Raw genomic sequence first — 24254 nt, forward strand, 5'->3', positions numbered from 1 at the left:
CATATAGACTCAGCTTTATAGCCCACCCACAGTCCAATGACTCACAAATCCTTATCTCCATCCCTGGCCCTTCTAGAACCCTGGACCAGTATATCTCACTGAGCATTGAACATCTCCATCTGGGCATCCAATAGCATTTCAAAAAGAGATGGCCAACCCTTCTTTACCTTCTCCTCCCTCCTTCGTGAATGGCATCACCATCCACTCCAGCCTCCCCTGTGGACCCAGTGCACAGGAGGCACCCAGGCTCTCTCAGTCACATGCTCTGCTTTACTCTCAGCACAGCACTTGTCATCACCCAACATATTCTGTGTTCTTTTGTCTACCCCTCCCCTGTGATACTCACCCACCTGCCATCTGCCCCGATCACTGACGCATGAGAAGAAAGACTGTCAGTGCTCCTTCTGTCTGCATTCCTAGCGCTTGGTCAGAGAAAGTACTGAGGGAATAAACATTTGATGTCTTCATTAATTTATTTTTTTAAAGCTCAGCTATCATCCTGAAGACAGAGGTATATTTTTCACATAAATTTACATTCAATACCTGGGGTCCACTCCCAGATAGAAGCCAATTGTTGTAATAATAGAAATGCTCATTTCTGCACATATTCCAAAATCAGCTAATGCCCAGATTTTTTTCCTTTTTAAAAAATTTTTGTACAATATATATAACAAAAATGTAACCATTTTGACCATTTTGAAGTGTACTATTCAGTGGCATTAAGTACATTCACATTATTGCACAACTATCTCCATCTCCAGAAAATTTTCATCTTCCTAAACTGAAAGCCTGCACTCATTAAACAGTAATTCATCCTCCCCTCCCAGGCTGCCCATATTTTTAATTCCTTTTTTCACCGAATGCAAGAGAGTATTTGGCTATCAATGGCTGTGTAAGACAGAATGCCAAAAAACTGATTTAAATAATGGCTGTTTTACTTTGCTCAAGCATCTGGGGATTGTCCGGGCTCAGCTGGCCAGTTCTTACATCCTTCCTTTCATGTAGTTGCCCTCAGGTGGGGCTGAGGCAGACGTCATCTTGAAGGCTTCTTTATTATGTTGTCTGGTGCCTGGGCCAGGAGAACTCACACAGCTTTCTGAACATCTCTCTTTATGTGGCTTTTCAACATGGTGACTCAGGGCGGTCAGACATCTTACACAGCAGCTGACAAATGTCCCAGAAGACCTTGCAGAGACGGCCCAGCCTTGGCAGTCATTTAGCCTCACTTCCATCACAAAAACCTGACCTTCAAGGGGAGGAAATACAATCCGTTTTTTGATAGAAGGGTGTCAAGGAATTTGTGGCATGTTTTAAAACGGAGCATCTTCTCCCGGCCCAGCAAACCTGGAACATGTGGCACCTTAGAAGATAAGTGCATATGAGACAAAAAGAGAAAAGTACTAAGGGCTGCAAGCTGGAAACCCCAGCATATGGGCACCTCAGCTGACCTAGGAGCAAGCAGCTTCATGGCTCCTCGAAGAGCCACACCAGTCTGCGTGACCTAGGACCGAGAGGCCTCGCAGCAGAGCAGACCAGGGTGAGGGCATGAGGGTGAAGAACCAGCGCCTCCACAGTGACTCCACGTGGCAGAGCCTGAGAACAGCAGGGGTGGGATGACCTGACTCGCCCTCTCTCCGCTTAGAGGTCTGTGTAAGGGCTCCTGGTTGTAGACCACAGAAGCTATCTAATTGGTTTAATGGAAAAATATTTATTCAGATACTATGCAGTTCAGTGGATCTCCAGGAAAGCTAGAGAGTTAGAAGGTAGACATCTGGAAATACTGCTCCAGGACCACTACAGGATTGCTTATCAGAGCCTCCCACTGCCACTAGCTCAGATCCCAGGCTCCACGTACAGCTCAGACTCCACTGCTGGGCACTGGACACTGCTGCTTCTGGGAGTTAGCATGTCGTCCTTGAAGGTGGTCAATGGTCAGAACTCACTAGATGTGGAGCTCTGCCATCACCTTGTATTTAACCCGGTCCTCAGAGCTTACCATCTCATCTTATGAGGGAGATGGGAAAACAAATTATAAATCTGCACTTTGTTGACACAATGGTGAGGAAAACCCAAGGGAGACTTGTAAATCAGCCTGAAGTATCAAAGAAGGCTTTCCCAGAGGTGAGCTTAATCTGAATATGGACAAACTTTCCAGGCAGATGCAAACGCAAAGGCCCTGTGCCTTGAAGACAAGCCACACAAGGGGACAGAGCAGTTCAGCATGATGAGCCCAGGGTTCAGCTGAGGGGCTGGAGAGGGAGAAAAGGCCAGATCAGGGAAGGCCTCAGGCCAGAGGGCTGGTTCTATTGAAGTACTTTGGACAGTTCGCAAGGGAGGCACTGAGGAAGATGGACTGGAGTTAGGTGAGATGGGGTAGGGAAGACAGGGACTCTTGGAGTAATTCAAGGGAAAAAAGATGAAGGCAGAAACACTTTGAAAGAGGAGGCACTGATTCTAGATACCTTAAGAAGTGGAAATAGACGGCATTAGGGAACAGAAGAGAAGACAGGGCACCAGTGGAGGAATATGAATTTGGGGTTAATTCCCAGGTCTTCTCTTGGATAATGAGGTGATTGGTGCTGCCACTGACTACAGAAAAGAGGGAAGAGAGGAATGAAGTAAAATTAATTAGGGATATTTTGAAGCTGTTGCTGTCTATAGGAGCCCAGAGAATATAACATAGTAGAGTAGAGTAGGAAATAGGAAGCTGAGCATTAATTAGAGGTTTAGAAGTAGCCAGAAACCCTAACTAAAGAAACCACCTACCTAGAATTTGTCCCGATGGTCTAAAACCCTGCAATCTCACCTAAGTGAGTTCCTTTCCATCTTCTCCAGTGCTTCCTCTCTGTGTATGAAGTAATCTTACATTCTACCCACAAAGATCTCTTGAAAATCTTTCTCCCTGACTGCTATGGTCTGAATGTCTGTCTTCCCCAAATCCCTATGTTGAAATCCTAATGCCCAATGTGATGGTATTAGAAAATGGGATCTTAGGGTGGTGCTTAGGCCATGAGGATGGAGCCTGCATGAATGAAATTAGTATTCTTATAAAAGAGATCCCAGAGATCTGCACCTCTTCCACCGGGTGGGAACACAGTGAGAAGTCAACAATTTGCAATCCAGAAGAGGGCCTTCTCTAGAAACCAACGATGCTGCCACCTGGCTCTCGGACATCAGCTGCCACAGCTGTGAAAAATAAACTTCTGTTGTTTATAAGCCAACCACTCTGAGGTTATTTTAACAGCCTGATGCACTAAGATAAATTGCCTGATGGTAGACCTCCCTGAATAGTCAGGCTGACCAGCCTGGGCTCACAGGTCGGGTGTAGCCATCTCCAGTCCTTCACTTCATCCTCACCTTGAAAGCTACTAATGCCATTGAATTTTTTTTAAGGGAGAGGCTGGAATGTAGCACTTCCCCTTATTTTGAGCCCCTTCTAGAAACTAACCTTCCAGCCTTAGCACCGGAAAAAGATTGGTCCTTATGGTTGGGATTGTGTCATGATGTGGCACTTATTTTCATTACAATAACACTGCTGAGGTCATTGAATGAGACATTGGAAAAGCCTAAAAAACAGAAACTGCCCTTGATCATTTGTATCTTGTTGATTTTGTGTTATTTCAAGAAACACAAAGGATTGCATAATATGCTAGTTCCCAAGCATTCTGAGTTAATATGTTATATTAAACCCAGTAAATTTTCCATTCTTACCTCATCAATACCATCATGTTCCATGAATGTTCATGTACAGTGAAGAGACCATTAGGAACTCCTAAAAGGAGTATCTGATTGATCATGCCTACACGGGGAAGTTCTATATGGAAAACACAGCCTAGTCTCAGCCATCCAGATCTCTCTCCAAGGCACTTATATCATTCAGACAAGAATCACCACAGATACAACATATTTTACATTTTGTAATTTTGTTTTGATAATACTGACCATTGCTTTCCCCAATTCCTCTTCCTTTTTTTCTTCTTCTGACAATTGTTTTGCTCCCAGTACTCCACTGAAACTTCTCTTCTGTTCACCAATAACCTCCATATTATTAAATCCAGTGGTCAATATCCAGTCTTCATCTTCCTACAACTTAGACCTTGTTCTGCTTTTCTTTACACACTCACTTTTTAGAGGATCTCATCCAGTTCCATGGCTTTAAAAGCCATTTCTATGCTGATGACTTCTAAATTTATTTCTAGCCCTTGTCCCACCACTGAACTACAAATTCAGAATAAGCTTCCCAAACATGGTATGTCTAAAATTAGTTTCCTAAATTTTCCCTTCAGTCTGCTCTTTCTGGAATCCTCTGCATTTCAGATAGCAAGAACTATCATTCTAATTGCTTACCAAAACCTCAACGTCATCCTCAACTCCTCTCTTTCCTTTATATGACGTATTTGATCCATCAGTAAATCCTGTTGGCTCTACTACCAAGTTATATCTAGAATGTGACCACTTTTCATACCTCCACTGCTCCCTTCCTGGACCAAGCTGTAATGTCCTACCTGGTTTATTATGCCCTGACTTCCTGGTTTCAGCTCCTGCCCATTCATAGTCTAAGTATGTACAGACAAACTAGCCATTTGCTAGCAGTTGAGACCTGGGAAACATATGTGGGTTTGTGACCAACAGTGTCACAGTAATAACAGGTTTTGCTAATGAGATGAAAATGCCCTGTAAAGAAGGGTCTTCTCAAACATTTTGTGCTATTAGGAAGAAAAGATGGGAGTGGGTCACCTAGAAGTTATATGATATGGTCAGTCATGGACATGCATCTATGCAGATGCACAAGGCCCTGAATTCAAAAAGAGTTCCGCACTTGCTTTAATGCTCCTGTTATAACCTTGAAATTCTCAAAAATTTTGGAACAAGTAGCCCCATATTTTTATTTTGCACCAAGCCCTGCAAATAAATTATGTAGCTGGTCATGTGGTCAATGCCATATCCTGATATCTGACAGCAGAAATTAACAGGAAAACATGAATCATAGCATTACTGCAGCAGAACAAGTATCTAATGATTGAAAATGAAGAGAAAGTGAAGAGAAAACTTAGAATCTTGTTTTATAGAAAGATGGTGATTCCCACGGGGAACTCAATAAAGAAGGCTTGAGAGAAAAACAGCTCTATAAGTCACAGTAAATGGAGTTTGACAATTTAACCCCTGAGATGAGACAGAGAAGACTAAATCTGAGTCCTCAGAACAGAGGCTGTGATTAAGGTATAAGAAATTACATGAGACCACCAAGGAGTAAATGTGCAGGGAAAAGGAAAAAAGGAGAGACTTTGAGGGCAGGTTACCTTACTACATTCTGGCTTTGCTTTTGGAAGACTTATTCCCATACCAGAGTATTTCTCTGAAGACTTGGAAGAATGGTTCCAGTGGTGGAGCTAGGTGGAACCTCAAGAGGTAATCTGGCCCAACCATCCACACTTTAGGGATGAGAAAAACAATGCTCCAGAAAGCATAAAACAAACAAAAGATTCTATTTTCACTTTCCCAATGTGTTTAAATGTGCTGTCCAAAATTTAACAAAAAAAATCTTTGGCACCATGGTTTGGCTGGATACTGTCACGTGGCTTCTCCACAGCTCAACTCCTTCACTGTAAAAGGAGGCCAAAACCTCCCCGGCACATTCCTCCTCTTCCTCCAGTTGTGGTGTGATGTGATCACAGTCTAAGGGCACCTGGCTGAGGGTCTGAGGGCGGTCTAAAGCCGGGTCGCTCTCCACTAACCCAGCCTGAGGGGGGGCTACATCCATCTGCAAAGGGGGGACACCTTTCTCTGTTTCTAACTTGCCCAGAAGCTACATCCCTGTTAAGTGGTGATCTGAATACAAGAGATCTCTGTATGTGAAGTGCCTGGCAGGGGGTAAGCTATACATAAGGTGGAATATAATTCCTATGAACTCTGCACTGCACATTATTATAAAACTCATGACGTTTGCAACAAACGACAAATTAGAATTTATTGGCAATTCTTATACAAAGGATGCACCTTTTACGAACACTTGCAATAATTGCCCTGGATCTTACTGTAAAATTCTTGGAAATTTCCGATATTTATATAGCACTGGTAAAAATCACTGCAGTTTTAGGATTCTGTACAGCCCTGGGAAAAAGCACAGAGAAACGTCAGTGGAGGTATCACGTTATCGTAAGAAAAGTGATTTCCGTTAAGAATTTCTTAACTGCAACCAGATGTCGAGTACTGGTTCTCCCATACCAGGGAAGAAAACATGATTCTTACTGTCAAACATTTTCCTTCTCTCAGAATTTCTAAACTACCATCTAGCTTATCGGTCATTCAAGGCACCGCCACCGCCTGAGCTGGCAAGTTCCAGCTGCCGGCTCCTTCCACCACGGCCACCGCACGTCAGGACCGGAAGGCGCCGGAGGTGAGCTCCGGTCTCCGCCCACGTCTACCGCAGAAGCACCTTTTCAAATCCGAAACTCAGCGGCAAGCCCCGCGGCGCTCTCTGCAGAGGGCTTCCGGGCTCTCTTCTCCGGCGCTGTCCACACCCAGAAAAGCCTGTCCCTCAGGGTGGCCGGGCTGAAGCCCGACGTAAGATCGGGGAAGGGCGGTTCTCTGCCCGGACGCACCCTACAACCACCTAGGCCTGCCTCCACCCGAGACGAACGTAGTCAGTCTCTCTGGGGATTGGGGCTTCGGCTTGTGTATGTGGTTAGCACCACCCCTTCCGGGCGTACTAACCGGCGCCCGGGCTCGGGCCTCCGGGACGCACCGCAGTGACCACGCGGACGTAGGGGCGCCGACGCTCGCGCCCCGCCTTCCCCGCGCTTCTGACGCGCCGCTATCCGCGATGGCGCGCAGGGGCGGCCGCAGGCCCAGGTGAGCGACCGCGCCTCCTCCGATGAGCGATGAGCTAAGGCGTCGAGGGCCCGCCCAACAGCCGGAAAGGAGGCGTGGGCATGGAGCCGGCGGCGGCCGTGGAGACCCGAACCGGCGCCGCTGCCTAGGGCTCCGGGTGGGGTCTCCGTGGGGGCGCGCCCGTCGAGCTCCAGGGACCCGTGAGTCCCCGCGTGGCCCGGCTCTGCGCGGATGGCCTTCCTCCCGCAGCCCGCGCTCGCCTTACCCCTCCTCCTCCTGACCGCGTCCCTCACGTGCCAGGATGAGGGGCAGACCACCGACTGGAGGGCCACCCTGAAGACCATCCGGAACGGCGTGCACAAGATAGACACGTACCTGAACGCCGCCTTGGATCTCCTGGGGGGCGAGGACGGGCTCTGCCAGTATAAGTGCAGTGACGGTGAGAGGAGAGCCAGGCCCCGTGAGGCCCGTGCTTTCAGGGATACTGGGGAGTCGGAGGTCGTGGAGATGTGAGATGCAGGGCAGACCTTGATGGGGTCCTCGGGCCGTGGAAAAAGAGCCACTGCTAGAATCTTGCCATTCTTGTGACTGCACAACCTGGTTCCAACTTCGCACCACTAGTTAGAATGTGAGACATCGCCGGAGTGTACTCTCCATTCTGTTTTCATTGCTTCTGAATTACTTTTTTTTTTTTTTTTGCAATTGCACGGAGTTGCCTTTAAGAACGTAGTGACGTGCACTTCGTGGGAATGGAGCACCGTGGCGACCACGGCTTAGTGCCTTTAAATTAGTTCAGCCGAACATGCAAAATGTGCCAAAATTTTTGAAGTCATGACGTTTTTACTTTTTTAAGAGTTGGTTTTAGATTTTTTTTGCAAAGCTACAGAAAATAAATAGCGACCTTTGTACAGACTTTTGGTGTACTCTACTGTTGGGAAAGAGTTCTGATAACTATTCTAGGAAATTAGGCTATCAAGACTTGACAGGAATTTTCTTTCCTTGGGTATCAGCGACGCCTGCTCATTGTTGGTTAATGAATTCTGATTTACTTTTTCATATTTTTAAACTTTAATTTTGTCTGAATCTGAGAACTTGTTTGATGGCATTGTTGGTGTTGGGGGAGTGTTGTTTTTTCCTCGGTCCTTGTCCCCGCCGCAACAAAGAATTGAAGGGCAGAGACACAGTAGTGAAGCAGAGTTAAAGTTTTATTTAAAGTTACTTAAAGAGAGAAAAAGTACAGGCCACCTCAGCAAAGAGAAGTGCCCTGAAAGGTTTGGAGAGAGAAAGTTTAAAAGGTTACAACACACTTAGAAGGTGTGGGTGACCTCAGAGAGAGGAGCACCCGGAAAGGTTGGGGGTTCCCCCTTTTTAAGGATTCTGCAGGATTGTGACTAAGGCCTGGGGGTGCAGAACTGTTAAGTGGACCTTGAATACTTAGAATAAACACAAGGAACTTCCTGCTCTAATTTCTCGTAGTCATGGTGCGGGAACATATCAAACAAGGCTGCCTGCGCATTCCCCAAAGGTGAGCTGAGTTATTGTATGTTTGCTAAAGAATAAGTTAAGAATCTTCTTAACTTCCTGGGTATTAAAATACAGTCTTTAAAATGGAATCCTTTTTGCCTTTTACTATGTTTTTTACGGCTGGGCCTGCATGCTAAATTAGTTGCCTGGGTTACAAACTACTTGATTGGGCCGGAAGGAAAAAGAAAACAGCATTTAGGTAAAGTTAAAAAATAAGCTGGTCCTGTGTGATTAACATAATAAAGATATGGGCTGAGGTACCCTCCTTTATCTAGGGAATATTCAAACATTCCAGGCCAAGTTGTTTCTGGCTTTAGAGCTTTTAATTGATTAACTGTCTTTTTAGTGGACTTTCCTGGCCTATTTTCTCTTTCCATCCCACTCATACCTATTTTCCTGCCTAACATTGGTAATAATAAACTTACTATTTCAGGCCTACTTCTTGTTTTTTGAAGTACTTGACTTTTTAAAATGCCTCATATTGTAATAGTTTAAAGTACTTAGGCCTCTCTGGAAATTCAAAATGCTAAAATAATAATTGGAGGACCGTTTCCAATAAGAATTAGGTCTGGGCCCTGGCAGCTCAGAACAATAGGGAACTCAGGGACTTTAATGTAGTCAGACTGAATGGAGGAGAATAAAAGGAACCTATGTCATGTAAACCTGTGATGCCACCTCTGCCTATAATTCTCAAAATAATTTCTAGTTCTTTGTTAATGAAGGTAAAGAATGAGCAGTATATTGTATGCTTTAAGGACTAAATGTTAAATCCCTTCCTGAATTTATGCCTAAATATTGTCACCAGTATGCAATCAGGAAGAATGTTTATATCCTTGTAGAGCTTCTTAGGAATAAATGAATAATTTGAAGATTTAATGGTTATCTTTCTTTAGGCAGATGTAATGGTTTTACTTAGTCATCCATTCATTATACAAATATTTGAGTGACTGTTACATGTCAGCTGTTCTGTCAGTTGGAGATTCAGCAGTGAACAAACATAAAATTCATGCATGTGCGGTTTACATTCTAGCGGAGAGACAGTCACTAAAGTAATGAGCAAGAAAAATATACCAAGTGTGCAGTATATATAGGTCTGAAATATGCCAGTGCTTTGAGAACAAGAAAGCAGAGAAAACAGCATTGGCAGTTATGAGGCAGTTTACTCTTAAATAGATTGTTCAGGGAAGACCTCATTGATAATATTTGAGTAGAAGTTAAAAAATGGTGAAGGCAACACTCGTGATTTGAGGAAAGAACCCTCCAGGCTGAGGTGAAACGGCAGTTACAAAGGCCCTGAAGCGAGAGGCCAGTCAAGGGTGACTCTGAAGGTTTTGGCCTGAGCCAGAGGAAGGATGTAGTTTGCCATTTATTGATACAGGAGAGACTTGGAAGGAGCAGTCTCCATAAACTTAAAAACAATGAGTCAAGGGTTGTAGAGTTTAATTTACATTTAAAATATTTCTGATGCTGAATGGATACTATTCCTACTAAAAAGATTGTATTTTAGTTTTTTACTTAATGCTTTTTATCTTATACACTCCTCACTAAATTTACCATTGGAGTTTAGAGCAAGGTCTCTAGCATAAAAAACCCAAATAACCTTGGGAGTTTAGGAAGTGGTATGCTAATTTGTAAGAATTCTTTTATGTTTTAATAAGTACTGTCTACTTCTACGACTGTGATTTCAGGTCACCATGTTGATAATTCCAACATAATGAAAATTGTTCTCTTACTATTACTTGAGAAGTTAACTGGAATCACAGTTTCAACATTTCCTGTGTTTTTGGAATGCAAGTGACCAAATCAGAACCAAACAGAAACAGACAAATCCCAAAGCTAGGGGAAAACAGTGATAAGAAGTGTTCAATAGTTGCAATAAAGAGGTAAAGGGAGCTTTTAAAAAAGACTCAGTGGTAGGGAGAGGGTGATCATACTAAAAGGCATAGACTTGTTGCATTCAGTTATCCTTGCTTTACTGAAAGGACTGGTTTTATGGAAATTTGCTTCTTCCTTTTTGCCATCCTTCCTCGAGCGGAAAAAAGCTTTTTTGAGAGTGAAGTGAAGTGATTTAGGGCATCATATTTGGTGGTTGCTATTTTTTTCTTATCTTTTTTCTCCCTGACAACAGAAGATTTGAAAAAGAAAATTTACTGATTTCCTTGGAAAAATTGAAAACAAAAGTGGCTAAAAAAGTCATTAATCCACTCAGTGATTTATGTTTTAACAGGATCCCCTTGGCTCTTGTACAGAGGATAGTGAGTGAAAGAGAGCAAGAATAGAGGCAGGTGACAGATATGGGGAGTTCAGACAAAAGATGGTGGTTTGTCTGGGTTGGTAGCAATAAAGGTAGTGAGAAGTGGTTGGATTTGGATATATTTTGAAGGAAGAACCAAGAGGATTTACTGATGGCTTAGAGTTGAAATGATTCCAAAGTTTTTGACCAGAATAATTGGAAGGATGGAGTAGCAGTTAACTGAAATGGGGAAGACCATGGAAATAAGTTTTTGACTCATTAGGAAAAATAATAGTATATTTCTGTGCTTTCTGGAATGATTCAGGAGAGAGTTAAACACTGATGAGGGAGAAAGGGAGGAGAGTTACTGGCGTCATGTCCTTAATCAAGTGAGAGGAGTGGGTTCTAGTATATAAATAGACTGGACATGAGCAAAGAAAACATCCCTGGTAATAGGGACAAAGGTAGAGGATATGGGCACAGATGCCAGTTAGATGGTAGGTGTTCAAGGTCTCTGCCGAAATGTCTTGGTTTTTTTGTTAAGTAGGAATCAAGGTCATCAGCTGAGAGAGTAGATGGGAATGGAAGTGTTGGAAATTTGAGGAAAATAGGAAAGTTAAGACTAGAAAAATAAAATAGCATAAGGGCCCTATGCAGATTAACAATCATGAATTTAAAGCACTGAGTATTGGGGAAAAGGAGATTAGTATTGACACTATGTTTTTTACAAAACAAGGTATGAAGATCTTTGTATGACCCACAGCCTTCCCCTTAAGTTGAATCTGCTTCAGTGACTTTCAGGTAAAATAAATTGGTCTGTTTGAAGTATTTACATCAAATTAAGAAAAATACATAGAAAAGAATTATTGTTGTCACAGTACAGGCAAATCTTTACATTTCAGCTGTTCATACAGATAATGAATCATAAAGCCTCAGGAGAGGAGCAGTTGCTTAAGTCAAAAAATGAGATCAGTGAGTAAGTATTTCTATGAGTTGTGTATGATGGAGTTGGTTTGTTTTTAAAATTCTTCCTAGCTCATTTTTTAATTTAGCTGTCATACCTGGGGGCAGTGGCCCTGATACATCATGGTTTTTGGTTTTGGTCTGATAAGGTTTCTTTTATTACTGAATTTTTGCTTGCTTTGCATATTAGTCTTACAAGGCTGCCATAGCAAAATACCATGGACTGGGTGACTTAAACAACAGGAATTTATTTATTCTAGTTCTGGAAGCTGGAAAATCTAAGATCAGGGTTTGACAAATACAGTTTATGGTGAGGGCTCTATTCCAGGCTTGCCAACAGTACCTTCTTGCTGTTTACTCACATGGTAGGGGCAAGTTCTCTCGTGTCTCTTCTTAAAAAGGTACTGACCCTGTCATGAGGGCCCTACTCTCATGACCACATCTGAACCTAAGTACCTCCCAGAGGTCCCATCACCAAATACATTGGAGGTTAGGGCTTCAGGATAGGGATTTGGTGGGGTACACAGTTCAGCTCATAGCACCCTGTAAAAACTGGTACTAGTAGAAATGCTAAATTGTTTTAATGTTCAGCTTTTAACAACATTTATAACATTTAAAATGATATAATACTTTTGTAGTTTTGATGTCTGCATCAACTTGATCTCTAGTACAAATTCTCTGTATAATTTTTTCAGAAATAATTATTTCAATTTCAAGGTAAATTTAAAACTTCAGAACACTTTTAAATGTTTCAGGAAAATAATAACCTCCCAGTTTTTTGTTTTCTTTCTTTTTTTTTTTTTTAGCTGTTAATAAAGAATATTTTAATTTCAATGAGGAATGTTTCCCTTTTTTTTTTTGTCTAGTAATATCTTGGTTGCCGCTATGTGCCAGGCATCTTCTAGGTGAGAAGATAAAACTCCTGTCCTCGTAGAAACAATAATTATGTTAATTTGGTTGATAAATGTCTGAAGAATAAAACCAAGGGTGTATGGAACAGATGTGGAAAGGAAGAGGCACTGTTTTAGATGGAATGAGCAGGGAAGGCATTTCCGACGAAGTGACATTAGCAGGTTCCTTCACAAGAAGCAAAAACCAAACACGTGCCCCTTTTGCCACTTGTACTGGGGAGCTAGGTTTACCAGCTTTATTTCATGTTGTTATTACCCAGTATTTCATGTTCAGTAGATCTTGGTTCTTTATTACTCCATTTCATCAACTTTTCTCCTTTGGGCAGATTAAGCACAAGCCCTGCTTGAGATAACCATTTCCTCCATCCTTGTGCCTTCATTTTCATTTTCTCCAACTGATTTTCTCTGTCCTATCTCTACTCCTCTTTATCCTCTAATGTTTTGTTTTGTTTTTTTCCCCTGACTTGATTTGCTTCTGATCATTCTCTCATTCAAAGGTAATTATCTTTTACAAAGTGAGAAAATATCTATATAAATAATACAAATACACATACATGTATTTATCACTATTATCACACACATCAAAATGTTCTAAAGTGTTTGTATGGATTCAAAATGGAAGAAAAGTCCATGGATTTATGTAAAATACAAAGGGAAGGAAAAAATATAAGTGCAACTGTTGTATGAATGTATGAATTGAGGGAAATGCTTTCCTGGTAAGAAAAAAAAAGTAGACGCTTCAGAGTAGGAAATTAGAAACTCACATGCCTTTAAAACTCTGGACTGTTTGGGTAATCTTTGATTCTGGAAAAGGGATAGGTGCCACAAATCTGGAGACTTTGAGATAGGGAATGTACAGGGTATCCAAAAAATTGGAAAAAGATAAATAGTATGTTATATTTTCAGGTAAAATGACCACTATGTGTTGTGTCAATCTCCAGAGACCTGTTTAAGTGATATACTTCTAAATTTAAAGCAGTACATCCAATTGTTAATCTGAAAAATATGTATCATAAATACACTATTTTTCCTGTTCTTTGAGTTTGGGACAGTCTTTGGCATATTTATTGTTTGTTTTTTCCAAATTAAAAATTCAATCCATGCTTAATGTCTATCACTAGGTGAGTTCTACTAAACATTTTAAACAGTTGTTAAAACTGCTGAGAGGAATGTAAATTGGTTCAACGCTGTGAAAAGCAATATGAAGGTTCCTCAAAAAATAAAAATAGAAACACCATTTGACCCAGCCATGCCACTCCTAGAAATTTACCTGAAGATCCCAGATTCAAAAAGACAGATGCACCCCTATGTTTATTGCTGCATAATTCACAATAGCCAAGATATGGAAGCAACCTAAATGTCCGTCAATAGATGAATGGATAAAGAAGATGTGTACATACACACAATGGAAAATTATTCCACCATAAAAAGGAAACAAATCCTACCATTTGCAGCATGGATGGAGCTAGAGGGTATTATGCTCAGTGAAATAAGTCAGGTGGAGAAAGATAAATACCAAATGATTTCACTCATTTGTGGAGTATAAAAACAAAGTGAAACAGAATGAACAAAAAAAGCAGTAGACTCATAAACACCTAGAAGGGACTAGTGGTTACCAAAGGGGGGAGGGATTGGGGAGGGAGAAGGGAATTAAGGGGCACTATACTTTGCAGTTACAACATAGGTAGGTCACTGGGATGGTAGTACAGCATGGAGAATACAATTAATGACTCTCTAACATCTTACTACATGGATAGACAGTGACCAAAGTAGAGGGAGTAAGGGCTTGATAATACAGGTGAATGTTGAACCACTGTTTTGTGTATGTGAAACTATTATAAGATTACATATCAATGATACTTTAATTAAAAGAAAAAGAGCTTCATTATGAAGCTTCAAGGAGCTAGAATGGTTTCCCCAAGAATGTAATGCTGATCCAGGCTCCCTTCCTCTCAGTGAAGAGGCTTCTGGTGTGGCAGGACAAAGAAACTGTGGATCAAATGCCTAGTTTTTCATGATACTCCCAGGAGAAATGTAGGTTGGATAAAATTTGCTTTAGGTGAAGTTAAAATTGGTTGGGTGGTTTACCCAAAGGGTTGAGTAAATGACTTCATGGCTGCTTATAGAGAGGGCTTATCTATAGCAGAGTGTTGCAAACCCCTGTCCTGGTTAATATCCATGTGTCACATTTGTTAATGTGTCTCAAGTTTGTGAGTGGGAGCATAAGTAACAGTTGGTGAATAGCTCTAGATTTAAAATTGGCTGAGCAGCTTTGAATGATGAACTAAAACTAACAAGATAGAATTTTATAATTTAGTATTTAGGCTCAAAAATTTAATTGCAGAAATATAGCATTAGATATTAAAAAGTTCATTTTAGAAAAATCTGATGGTTTTTTCATCCTGTCTGATGTATCTTATCACTGAGACATAGCCAAATCATATGCTGACTATTTTAGTCTGTCTTAATGTAAGTACTTTATCCAGCTCAAAATCAGGTCATCATATTCAGTTTGGGGTGCCAGATTTTAAAGAGATGTGACAAAGTGGGAGTGATGAGAACTTGAAGGCAGATGAATGCTCACCAAACTCAAGAGACTGAAGGGTAAACTGTAGACAAACAGTACCAATTTGTCTGTTTATAATGAGTATTATAATTGCCATGGGGATTAGCCTTCCAAGTCTTCTGCCTTTTCATTCATTCATTCATGAAATATTTATTGAGAACCTAACCATATGCCAGGCACTGTTTTAGGCATTGGGAATAGAAAACATACAAAAATTACTGCCTTCAATGACTTTGTATTTTACTGCCTTCAATGACTTTATATTTTAGTATGAAGAAACACATAATAAACAAAGTAAGTAGATGTGGAGAAAATGGAAATTTCTGACTAGGATTCCTGCCTGGCTTTAATAGTGCACGTTGTATGTATATATAAGAGCCGGTTTGCACGTCTATGGAATGTTTATGGGGACAGAGCAGCTGGCTGGTCAAGTCAGGGGAATACCGGGGATGGGAATGGGGCAGAGGAAATACCCATTCTCTCCTCTCCTCAGTTCCTGGCACATCATTGGTTGGTATCCGCCAGTCACCATAGAGGCCCAAAAGTTCTTCCCCATGTGGGGAAGCTGGGAGCCATGATAACGGGGAGCTTGGAGAGTGAGGAAGGGAAGCCTGGAGGGAGGACTAGGAGAGAATGGCGGCTGGCAGAGGGAAGCCTTGGAGACCTGGTGCTAGGAGAGGATTAAACCCATGCGGGGGAGCAGGAAGGAACACGCTGGATCCGGCTGCTTGTACTTAGCCGGGTGACTGCTGTGAGAATAAATGTGGAATGAACCCTGCCCCCCTTTTTTTATGAACCCCTTTTAAAACCCCCAGCTTCTTGCCCACGCCTTTATTTGGTCTCAGCGAATTCATAGGGGACTTGCCTAGGGGCAAGGAACCCCCTCCTCTTGGAGCAACAGTAGTGAGACAGGCACCATGGGCTTAGACAAAATAGGCTGAGGGCCTCTGGAAAAAGCAGGCAGGATACTTGCAGTCAGAGCAATGTAACTACATGCAAGGAAACCCCCTACCAAAACTCTGTGTTGAACATTAAGCTCTAGAGTCATTCTTCAGTGAGATCAGTTAATATTCCCCAGATAAAGAAGAGTAGCACATGTTTTTATTAAGCTAATTGTAAGGTTGAAGGCACTGGGGGGAGGGGGGAGCACGGCAGACGTGCCAAAGTCCCTGGCTGCTGCCCCCTCCCAACCTGAAAAATGTGCCTTAGGCTAGCCAATCCTTGCGCCACTGTATATCTAAGCTCTGCCTCACCCTACCTTCTTTAAAAACTAGCTGCCTGCCCTGCTAAGTGTGACTTCCCAGGCCTGTGTTTCAGACTGAGGAACATCACCCGGGAATTGCGCTCAAATAAACTGCCTTGCCCTTTGTTGCCTCTCGTCACCTGCTTAATTCGGCTAGAATTTATCTTACACTAATCATTTGTAATCATGTGTAAGATTCACCTTAGCATGCGAAAGACCCAGGCCTATGTGCTGTCTTTCCTCCTTCAGATCTTATGAGGTGATTTTGCAAACTGGGCAACTAATTTAGCATGCAGACCTAGCTGTAAACAACATAATAAAAGGCAGGAAGGATTTCACCTTAAAGATAAGATGGCATTTTAAGACCCAGAAAGTTTAAGAAATAAGATTAACTTACTCTTTGGCAAACAGACAATACATCAGCCCACCTTGGGGGCTGGGCAGGCAGCCTTTTGATATCCTTCTAGACCAAGACGCCAGTATCCCAGGGAGAAATCAGAGCAGTAAAATTTCTTGTGTTAAGTTAATTTTTAATATTCAGGGACCACTTAATAAGTCCATACCCCTAAGCCTTTTATCCGGTTCCCAAAAATCCTCAATTGCCTATAAAACCCCTAGACAACGCACCACTGCGGGCTCTCTTGTCCCCTCCTGGCTCATGCCAGGAGCTCTGTCTGTCCTGTATCTCTCAAAAGTCTCCCTGGCTCTCCTACCTTGACTGTTTGCTAAGTTCATTCTTTGACTCCGCAAACAAGAACCCCAGCATCAGTAGGTTAGTGAAATGGTGTCTTAGAAGGTCGTATGTGCTACAAATGGTATGGTCAGAGAAGGCCTTGCTGAAAAGGTAGAGTAACTAACTCTGTGTCAAGAGAAAGAGCATCAACACAGAGGAACAGCAGGCTCAATGACACTAAGGCAGGAACAGACCTGAAGTGTCTGGAACAGCAGAGCCCAGATGCGATGGACTGGAGTGAGGAAGAAAGTCAGAGAAGAGAGGTAATAGTGATAAAGACAGAGAAGTCGTGTGAGGTGGGGGACAATTTATATAGGGCTTATAGGCACTAAAAGAATTTTGGCTTTTATTACAAATAACATGGGAATCCATTGGAGGGGCGTGGGTAAAATTGTAATATTTCCAGAATATCTCGCCTGGCTTTGGTACATCTGCATATCAACAGGCGTTCAGAGGCGTAAAGAAGTAGGCTTTAGTGCATTTGCATCTTTCATCTCCATATCAATGGGTAATTACCTGGGCAACAGAGAGCTTGTCTGTACCAGAGAAGTGAGAGAGAGGGCCAGAGGGCCGGGGGATTGCTGCTTGAGCAGGAGAGAGATGGGCCGGATGGCAGTTTTGTAAGACCCTTTCACCCCAAAGAGCGTTTTGCGTCAGTTTCTTTGGTCACACTGAATCCATAGCGAACTTGCCCAGGCTGAAACCTATTACAAAGACAAGGGGTTTTGGCAGAGAGAAGACTTGATCTAACTTAAAAGGATTAATTTTAAAAGGATTGTTCGTATTCAGTGTTGAGATTGAACTGTAACTGGAGGTGGTATGATGTGGAGAAACCAAAATAGGGAGTCTTGTTAGGAGGTTATGGCAATCCATGGTGGCTTGGAGCAGGATGGTGGTGTTGGAGGTGGTGAGAAGTGGTTAGATTCTGAATATTTTGAAGGTTGGGTCACAGGACATGCTGTTAAATTGGATGTGGGGTATCAGAAAATGAGAGCCAAAATGGCTGAGGTTTTTTTCCCCTGAGCACCTGGAAGGATGGAGTTCCTGATAACCTGAGAAGAGGGCACTGTGAATGGGGGAGGTTTGGTGGTGAATGTCAGGAGGTACATCTGAAGTTTGAGGTGCCCTTTGGACATCCTAGTGGTTAGTATATCCTCCCTCAGAAGGCACTGTTAAGTGGAAAGCCAAGTCTTAAACAGTTTTCTTAAGATTGAAGGACTATAAGCAGGAGCTGAAGGATCACAGTGAACTCATCTGTGGACTTGAGGCATCTGCCTTCATCGCCCAGGGGCCTGGAAGCAACCTTCCTTCGTGGACAGTGCTGGAGGAGCAAGGCCAACTTCATCATTGGCCTTTTCTTTTCTAATGCATTGTAATCATTACCCTTTGCACACATTGCTCTTTGGACTGGGGAGAATGGGCTATAACTTTATATCTTCGTGAGTTTGTGTTTTTTGAGGCTTCACTGTTCACCTCAGGTGAGCCATGTTAGTGACTTACTGAGACCATTTTTATGTCATTATTGTGAAGTAGGTTACTTATTTTGATGGATGGTGGCTGAAAGGTTGTGTCATCTCCCCCCACTTTACTTTTGGAGAGCAAATTTATCTTAAATCTCCTAGTAGTGTTAGTTGAATGAAAGTTGGTGGAATACTCTGTATCTCTCTGAAGTATCCAACTATGGGGTGGTATTTGGAATAACTGAGGATATTTTATTTTTAAAAGTAAAGATAAATGGTAGCCCCAAATGCTTGAAAGGATCGTTATGTAAAATAGGGAACTGACTTATTTTGTGTTCCCCAGGGGACAGAAGATTGCCTACAGGTAGAATTCACAAGAAAACAGGAAAAAGTGCTTAACAGTCCCATGGGCTGTTGCTTGATAGTGTCAGGATTGTGGGAAACATTCAAAGAGAAAGTAGGTGACTGTTCAGTACGTTGAAGTGATTTCTATATTACACAAGGAGAGATTATTTCTGAAGTACATTTCAACATTTATAATTGCTATGATAATGTCATCTTTCTCCTTATTACTGAGCCATTGGTGTCATTAGTGAGAGTATAATTGCAGTGATATAGTTCACCATGCCTTCTCTACTCCCAACCTTTTTCCTTAGCTGGCAAAAGGAGTGTATTTGTAAAATGGTTGGCTGGAGTCCAGGCTAGAATGTGTGGTCCTGTAACATCTTATAATGGCATTAAGGTAATTAAATGACCATTAATGACCTTGTCTTCCTTACCTTTAGGCTCCAGCTGAGTTAACTGGCCAGTTAATGGTTATTGAGGTTTGTGTGCAATGGAGCATTGACTGAAGGTTGGGAGATAAAATTCCTGTCCTGTAGGTTTTAACCTAAAAAATGTAAGTGTTAGAATATACAGGAAAACAGGGTGGATTTATCTGTTATATATATGGACCCAATCTGGTATGTAACCTCTGAAATCTCCAGAGGTCCAGAATAAGCTTTTGTATGTTTTGTGTGGTATAAGGCTTACAAATATAATACATTTTATGAGCCACCATACATTTTATGAACTGCCATATATGTATATAGGTATATATTTGTACATATTTCAACTGTAGGAAAATAAAAATTAGATGTTAGCCTTCTTACTGCTTATCAGAATAAAGACATACTCACTTTACATCAGCATCCACATATTAAACATATCCAAGGCTAGTCTAGCACATTGTAGACCTTTTTGCATGTATATTTTTGTCATATTTGAAAACTAATTGTGATACCTTTTATATATTACAGGATCTAAGCCTTTCCCACGTTATGGTTATAAACTCTCCCCACCGAATGGATGTGGCTCTCCACTGTTTGGTGTTCATGTAAATATTATTTTTTATTTGATAAGCTATAAAATCCTCTTGATAATCTAAGACTGTAATTGTGTTCTCAGGTTCACAAATAATTTTGCATGTTGTAGTAGTGACCAGGTTTGTTATATTCCTTTATAGCTAAAATGCATTTAATAACTCCTAATAAAACTAAATGGAGTAAACTTCAGGTTTTATTTTTTAATCTTATTGATGTTAGTACCATTTAAATGATATTTCCTCATGTCACAAACACAGCTTAAAGTTTGGAATATAGAAGTACTACACTTAGGATGAAAAAGTACAAATAAAGCATAATATTTCCTATATCAAAACTAGGCTAAGTGGGATAGCTGTGATTGTTATAGGGCAGGCAGGGTCTGAGCCAAGTATTATGAGAAAAAAATATTTATGAGAGTGATTCCTAGACACAGCGGTTTTGCACTTAAAATAGTTAAAGGTAAGTTATATATTTGAAGGAACAGTATCTTTAGGGAATGGTAAAAGATTAATATAACACAAACAAAATTTGAGCTGTAGGAGCTTAAAAGGTTTCAGTGACATTTCATACAAAGTACATTTTATTGAGGGAGGAGGTATAGAATAGAATACTTTGGAATATCCAAAAACCATACTTGCCTAGGCCCTGGAGAAATCTTTTAATGCTCTTAGCCTTACCTTTCTGTTTTTAAAGCTATGTGTTATATTTTAGACATTTGGAAGTTTTGTTTGTTGTCAGCAGATAACTGTGAACATTCCAACATTGCAAAATAGGGAGTTTTGAGGCACATGTAAGAGGGACACCACTGAGTAACACGGGTGAGTGCAAATGAGAGTAATGGAGAGATGGAGGACATGGAAAAATTTCGTAGGCAGCAACAGATTTTGGAAATTATGTATCAGTCATTATCATTGATTTCTAAGTCTATTTGAATGCAGTGTTTCAGCAGAGGAGTTTTTAAATTCACCAGCCAATAATCCATCCAAATGCCTCTTTCAGCTTAACATCGGCATCCCATCCCTGACAAAGTGCTGCAACCAGCATGACAGGTGCTACGAGACATGTGGCAAAAGCAAGAACGACTGTGACGAGGAGTTCCAGTATTGCCTCTCCAAGATCTGCCGAGATGTGCAGAAAACACTAGGACTAGCCCAGCACGTTCAGGGTAAGTAAGGACGATCCAGTGGGGTGGGGATGAGTGCAGTTTAGAGAGTTTTAGTGAATGACTTATGTTTAAATAAGGATTTACCAACAGAAATCTTTCACTGTGTATTACCTTATCTGTTGTGATAAAACCCCTTCAGTTAACTGAGAAGACAAGTCAGTTTTGTAATCTAAAATGATTTTAAAGCACAGAAACAAAAGGTATTAGGAAACCTTGGGAAGAGGGTATGTGAGGCAAAGAAGAATTTATCCAAGATACTATGCCCTGTAATATATCTCTAATTTTCCAGAGCCTAAAGTCTGAAACTCTATGCAGTGACTTTAAGAGTATATAGCACACATACAGAGCTATAGACAGAGAAAGACAAATGCCATATGATTTCATTATATATGGAATGTAAAAAACCAACCAAACCAAACAGAAATAGACTCATAGATACAGAAAACAGACTGGCTGGTTGCCAAAGAGAGAGGAGTAAGGAGAGGGGCGTGAAATAGGTGAAGGAGAAAAAAGTGGTGAGAATGTTTGAGATCTTCATTTAGGTGATGGGAAAAAGAAAAATTTAGTACGCTGGATCTGGAGTAAGAAGTTCTGGAAGATTTGAATCTTAACTCGGTCTCTTCATATGTATCTGCATCAGAAGGGTCCCCATAGCCACTGCCAAGTTGAGTAGATGTGCTAGGAGGACTCACAGGGCTCAGCATATATTTGTACTCATAGTGATAATTATTACAGTGAAGGGATGCAAAGCAAAGTGAACAAGTGGAAAAGGCACTTCAGTGTGCCCCTTCTTAAGATGAGAACAGTAATACCCATGTCACAGAGTTGTATTTATGTCTAATACAAAAAAATACCACAGATGGATGTATTTTCTGTTTTCGGATCTAGGGACATACTAATGTGGCTAAATGGCAAATCTGATTTCCTTGCAGTGTCCTGTTTAATAATCATAGCCTTTATACTTATATGGTTGGTTGTGCTCTTTAATGGCACAGCCTTTTGGAGAACTTTGAAAATGTCAAGAATTGTAATGAAAAATTTCTTCCTTAAAATGAGTATCTGAAACTGGAAGTATTTGGAAAACTAAAAGCCACGCTGTGCTGTCTCTGTAAGTGTATTCTATTAGATAATCTCACCTGGGTATTCCAGGTTTCTCAGAATAAGAAAAACAAATGCAGTATCTTTTTTATAGTCTTAAAAAAATTTAAAAACCCTGTTTGAGGAAAAATACCTTCGATTCCTATGTATCCCTTCAAACCAAATTTAGATGTTGGTCAAAGAAAGAGACCTGGGGTCAATGTATTTTAAGCATCTTAAATGGTGTGTGATCAGTTTTTTGAAGGCATTGGCCATAATTAAATATTTTTCAAGGTTTTTCTACTTCTAATCTTCATTTCTTCCATACCTAAAAAATCTTGCCTTGAAGTGCAAACTTAAGAGTGTTATCAGCAGTGATAAACTGATCAGTGCTATTGAGAGAGATTCCTTTGTCTAATATAAAAAATTGGGTTGAACAGTTGCACTCAAACAAAAGTAGATAAACGGTAAAGAGGCTGCAACAGAGAGGCCTTGTAAATACATGCTTCTGGTTTGCAAGGGTTTCCAGGATTTTCACTTAACACACTAGAGTGCCCACTTTGCCCACAAGGTGCTTGACACTGTGCTGTAACACAGAGTCTTTGTGAAGAGAGAGCGATGCTTTGTGATTCCTGGACAGTAATAGCACTTTCTTATTTTTCAGCATGTGAAACAACAGTGGAGCTCTTATTTGACAGTGTTATACATTTAGGCTGTAAACCATACCTGGACAGTCAACGAGCTGCATGTTGGTGTCGCTATGAAGAAAAAATGGATCTTTAAAGAAGATGCTGCTGGGTGGTAACAGCAGATGAGAACAGAAGAACGTAACTTTGGACCGAGAACTGATGTTTTTAGCAGGAAGCTGCCTTATTTTTGTGAGAGGATTATTTTAAGACCTCATTTTGACACTAAAACTTCAAACTAAGGAAGAAAGTGGGAGAGGTTAACTTCCTAGACTGCTGCCTTAGTGCACCAAATTGTCTTGAACAGTGTCACAAGGAGGTGCATATTAAAGGGGGAGTTTTTAAGGGTCTGTACCTAAATTTTCACAACCATGTTTGCAAAAGAGATCATATATAAAATTCATTTATAAGGTATGCTCAGCATTATCTTATTTAGAAACATGGGGAATTATTCACTTAAGTGTATTTGTTTACTATAAAATTTAAAATATATGTTTATGCTTGGAAGGATCTGACTTTACTTTTCTCTGTTTTAATTAACTCATAATATGCTGTTTTTCTGTAGCCCATCAAGTGTTGGAATAAGTCATGCAGGACTAGTTATAAGGACAAGGTTTCTGTATCTATTTCTTACAAAATTGGAACCATTAGCTGGTGACTTCTTTGGAAATAAAACCAGGATACCTAAGTATTATGGAGTGTGTGTAGAAGGTGACATGAACAAAATTCAGAAGCAGAGCCATTCCCATCTTATGAACCACTCATAAGGCAAACGTTATATTTTGCTCTAACTGTTGCCTAAATTAGAGAAAAGATGCATTTAATGAGACAAACGAAAATTTGTTCCACAGACTTACCAGAGCATTATATACTGTTACGCTTTGGTGTTTATTCCCATGCACTTGCTCCTCAGAGTAGATTCTGGGATATTTAAAAAGACTATAAACTTTTACTAATAGTGGTCTTAATAAAAATTGTTCTTGATAATGTTGGTTTTTTTTTTTTTTAAGTCATTAACTGTGGAGTCAAAATGGATGGAAAAGGAGGATACAAAGAACTATCTTATACAGATTTCTCATTTACACTGAAAAAATTTCAACAGATGTTTAAGAGCAAATCCCAGAATCTTGACTGCTTCCGAAAATGTCTTGAGTATTGAAAGCTTTTCAGACCCGTAGAAACTCAGCTGTGTTCCTCTGTTGCTCTTTGCTTACCACTAGCTATTGACTTTCCCTAGCCAAGGATCTCAAGTCATAATATCTTTTTGGTACTTATGGCCGAAGTTATTAAGATAAACTGCTGGGAAAGTCAAAGCACCAGGTGAAGTGGTTCTTTTTAAGTTATTATAGGCAGAACTGGGCAGAAAGAAAAATACGGTCTGGAGAAAGGGCCACATTCCTAGTTCTGAATATATGTCATTGCTGAGAACCTAATAGCTTCCCAATCTGAGATGGGTCCCTTTATTAGACAAGGCAGGTGTACCCCTTTTGGCTAAGTG

The 24254-nt window shown here is 40.9% G+C and overlaps 1 protein-coding gene and 1 long non-coding RNA gene across 2 annotated transcripts; one reads left to right on the top strand and one right to left on the bottom strand.

Moving 5' to 3' along the window:
• Positions 1-454: 454 nt before the first annotated feature.
• Positions 455-7470, bottom strand: LOC140849578 (uncharacterized). The gene is made up of 2 exons (XR_012131626.1): positions 7207-7470; positions 455-1360 (listed from the first exon to the last, which is right to left on the bottom strand). It is a non-coding gene; the product is annotated as an uncharacterized lncRNA (long non-coding RNA).
• Positions 6859-23743, top strand: PLA2G12A (phospholipase A2 group XIIA). Its single transcript, XM_017661007.3, has 4 exons — positions 6859-7270; positions 19763-19839; positions 20828-20993; positions 22735-23743. The coding sequence occupies exons 1-4, from the start codon at positions 7063-7065 to the stop codon at positions 22851-22853; spliced, it is 570 nt and encodes a 189-aa protein (XP_017516496.1). The 5' UTR covers positions 6859-7062; the 3' UTR covers positions 22854-23743.
• Positions 23744-24254: the final 511 nt, after the last annotated feature.

Source organism: Manis javanica, chromosome 5 (assembly GCF_040802235.1).
Source record: "Manis javanica isolate MJ-LG chromosome 5, MJ_LKY, whole genome shotgun sequence".
Taxonomy (NCBI): domain Eukaryota; kingdom Metazoa; phylum Chordata; class Mammalia; order Pholidota; family Manidae; genus Manis; species Manis javanica.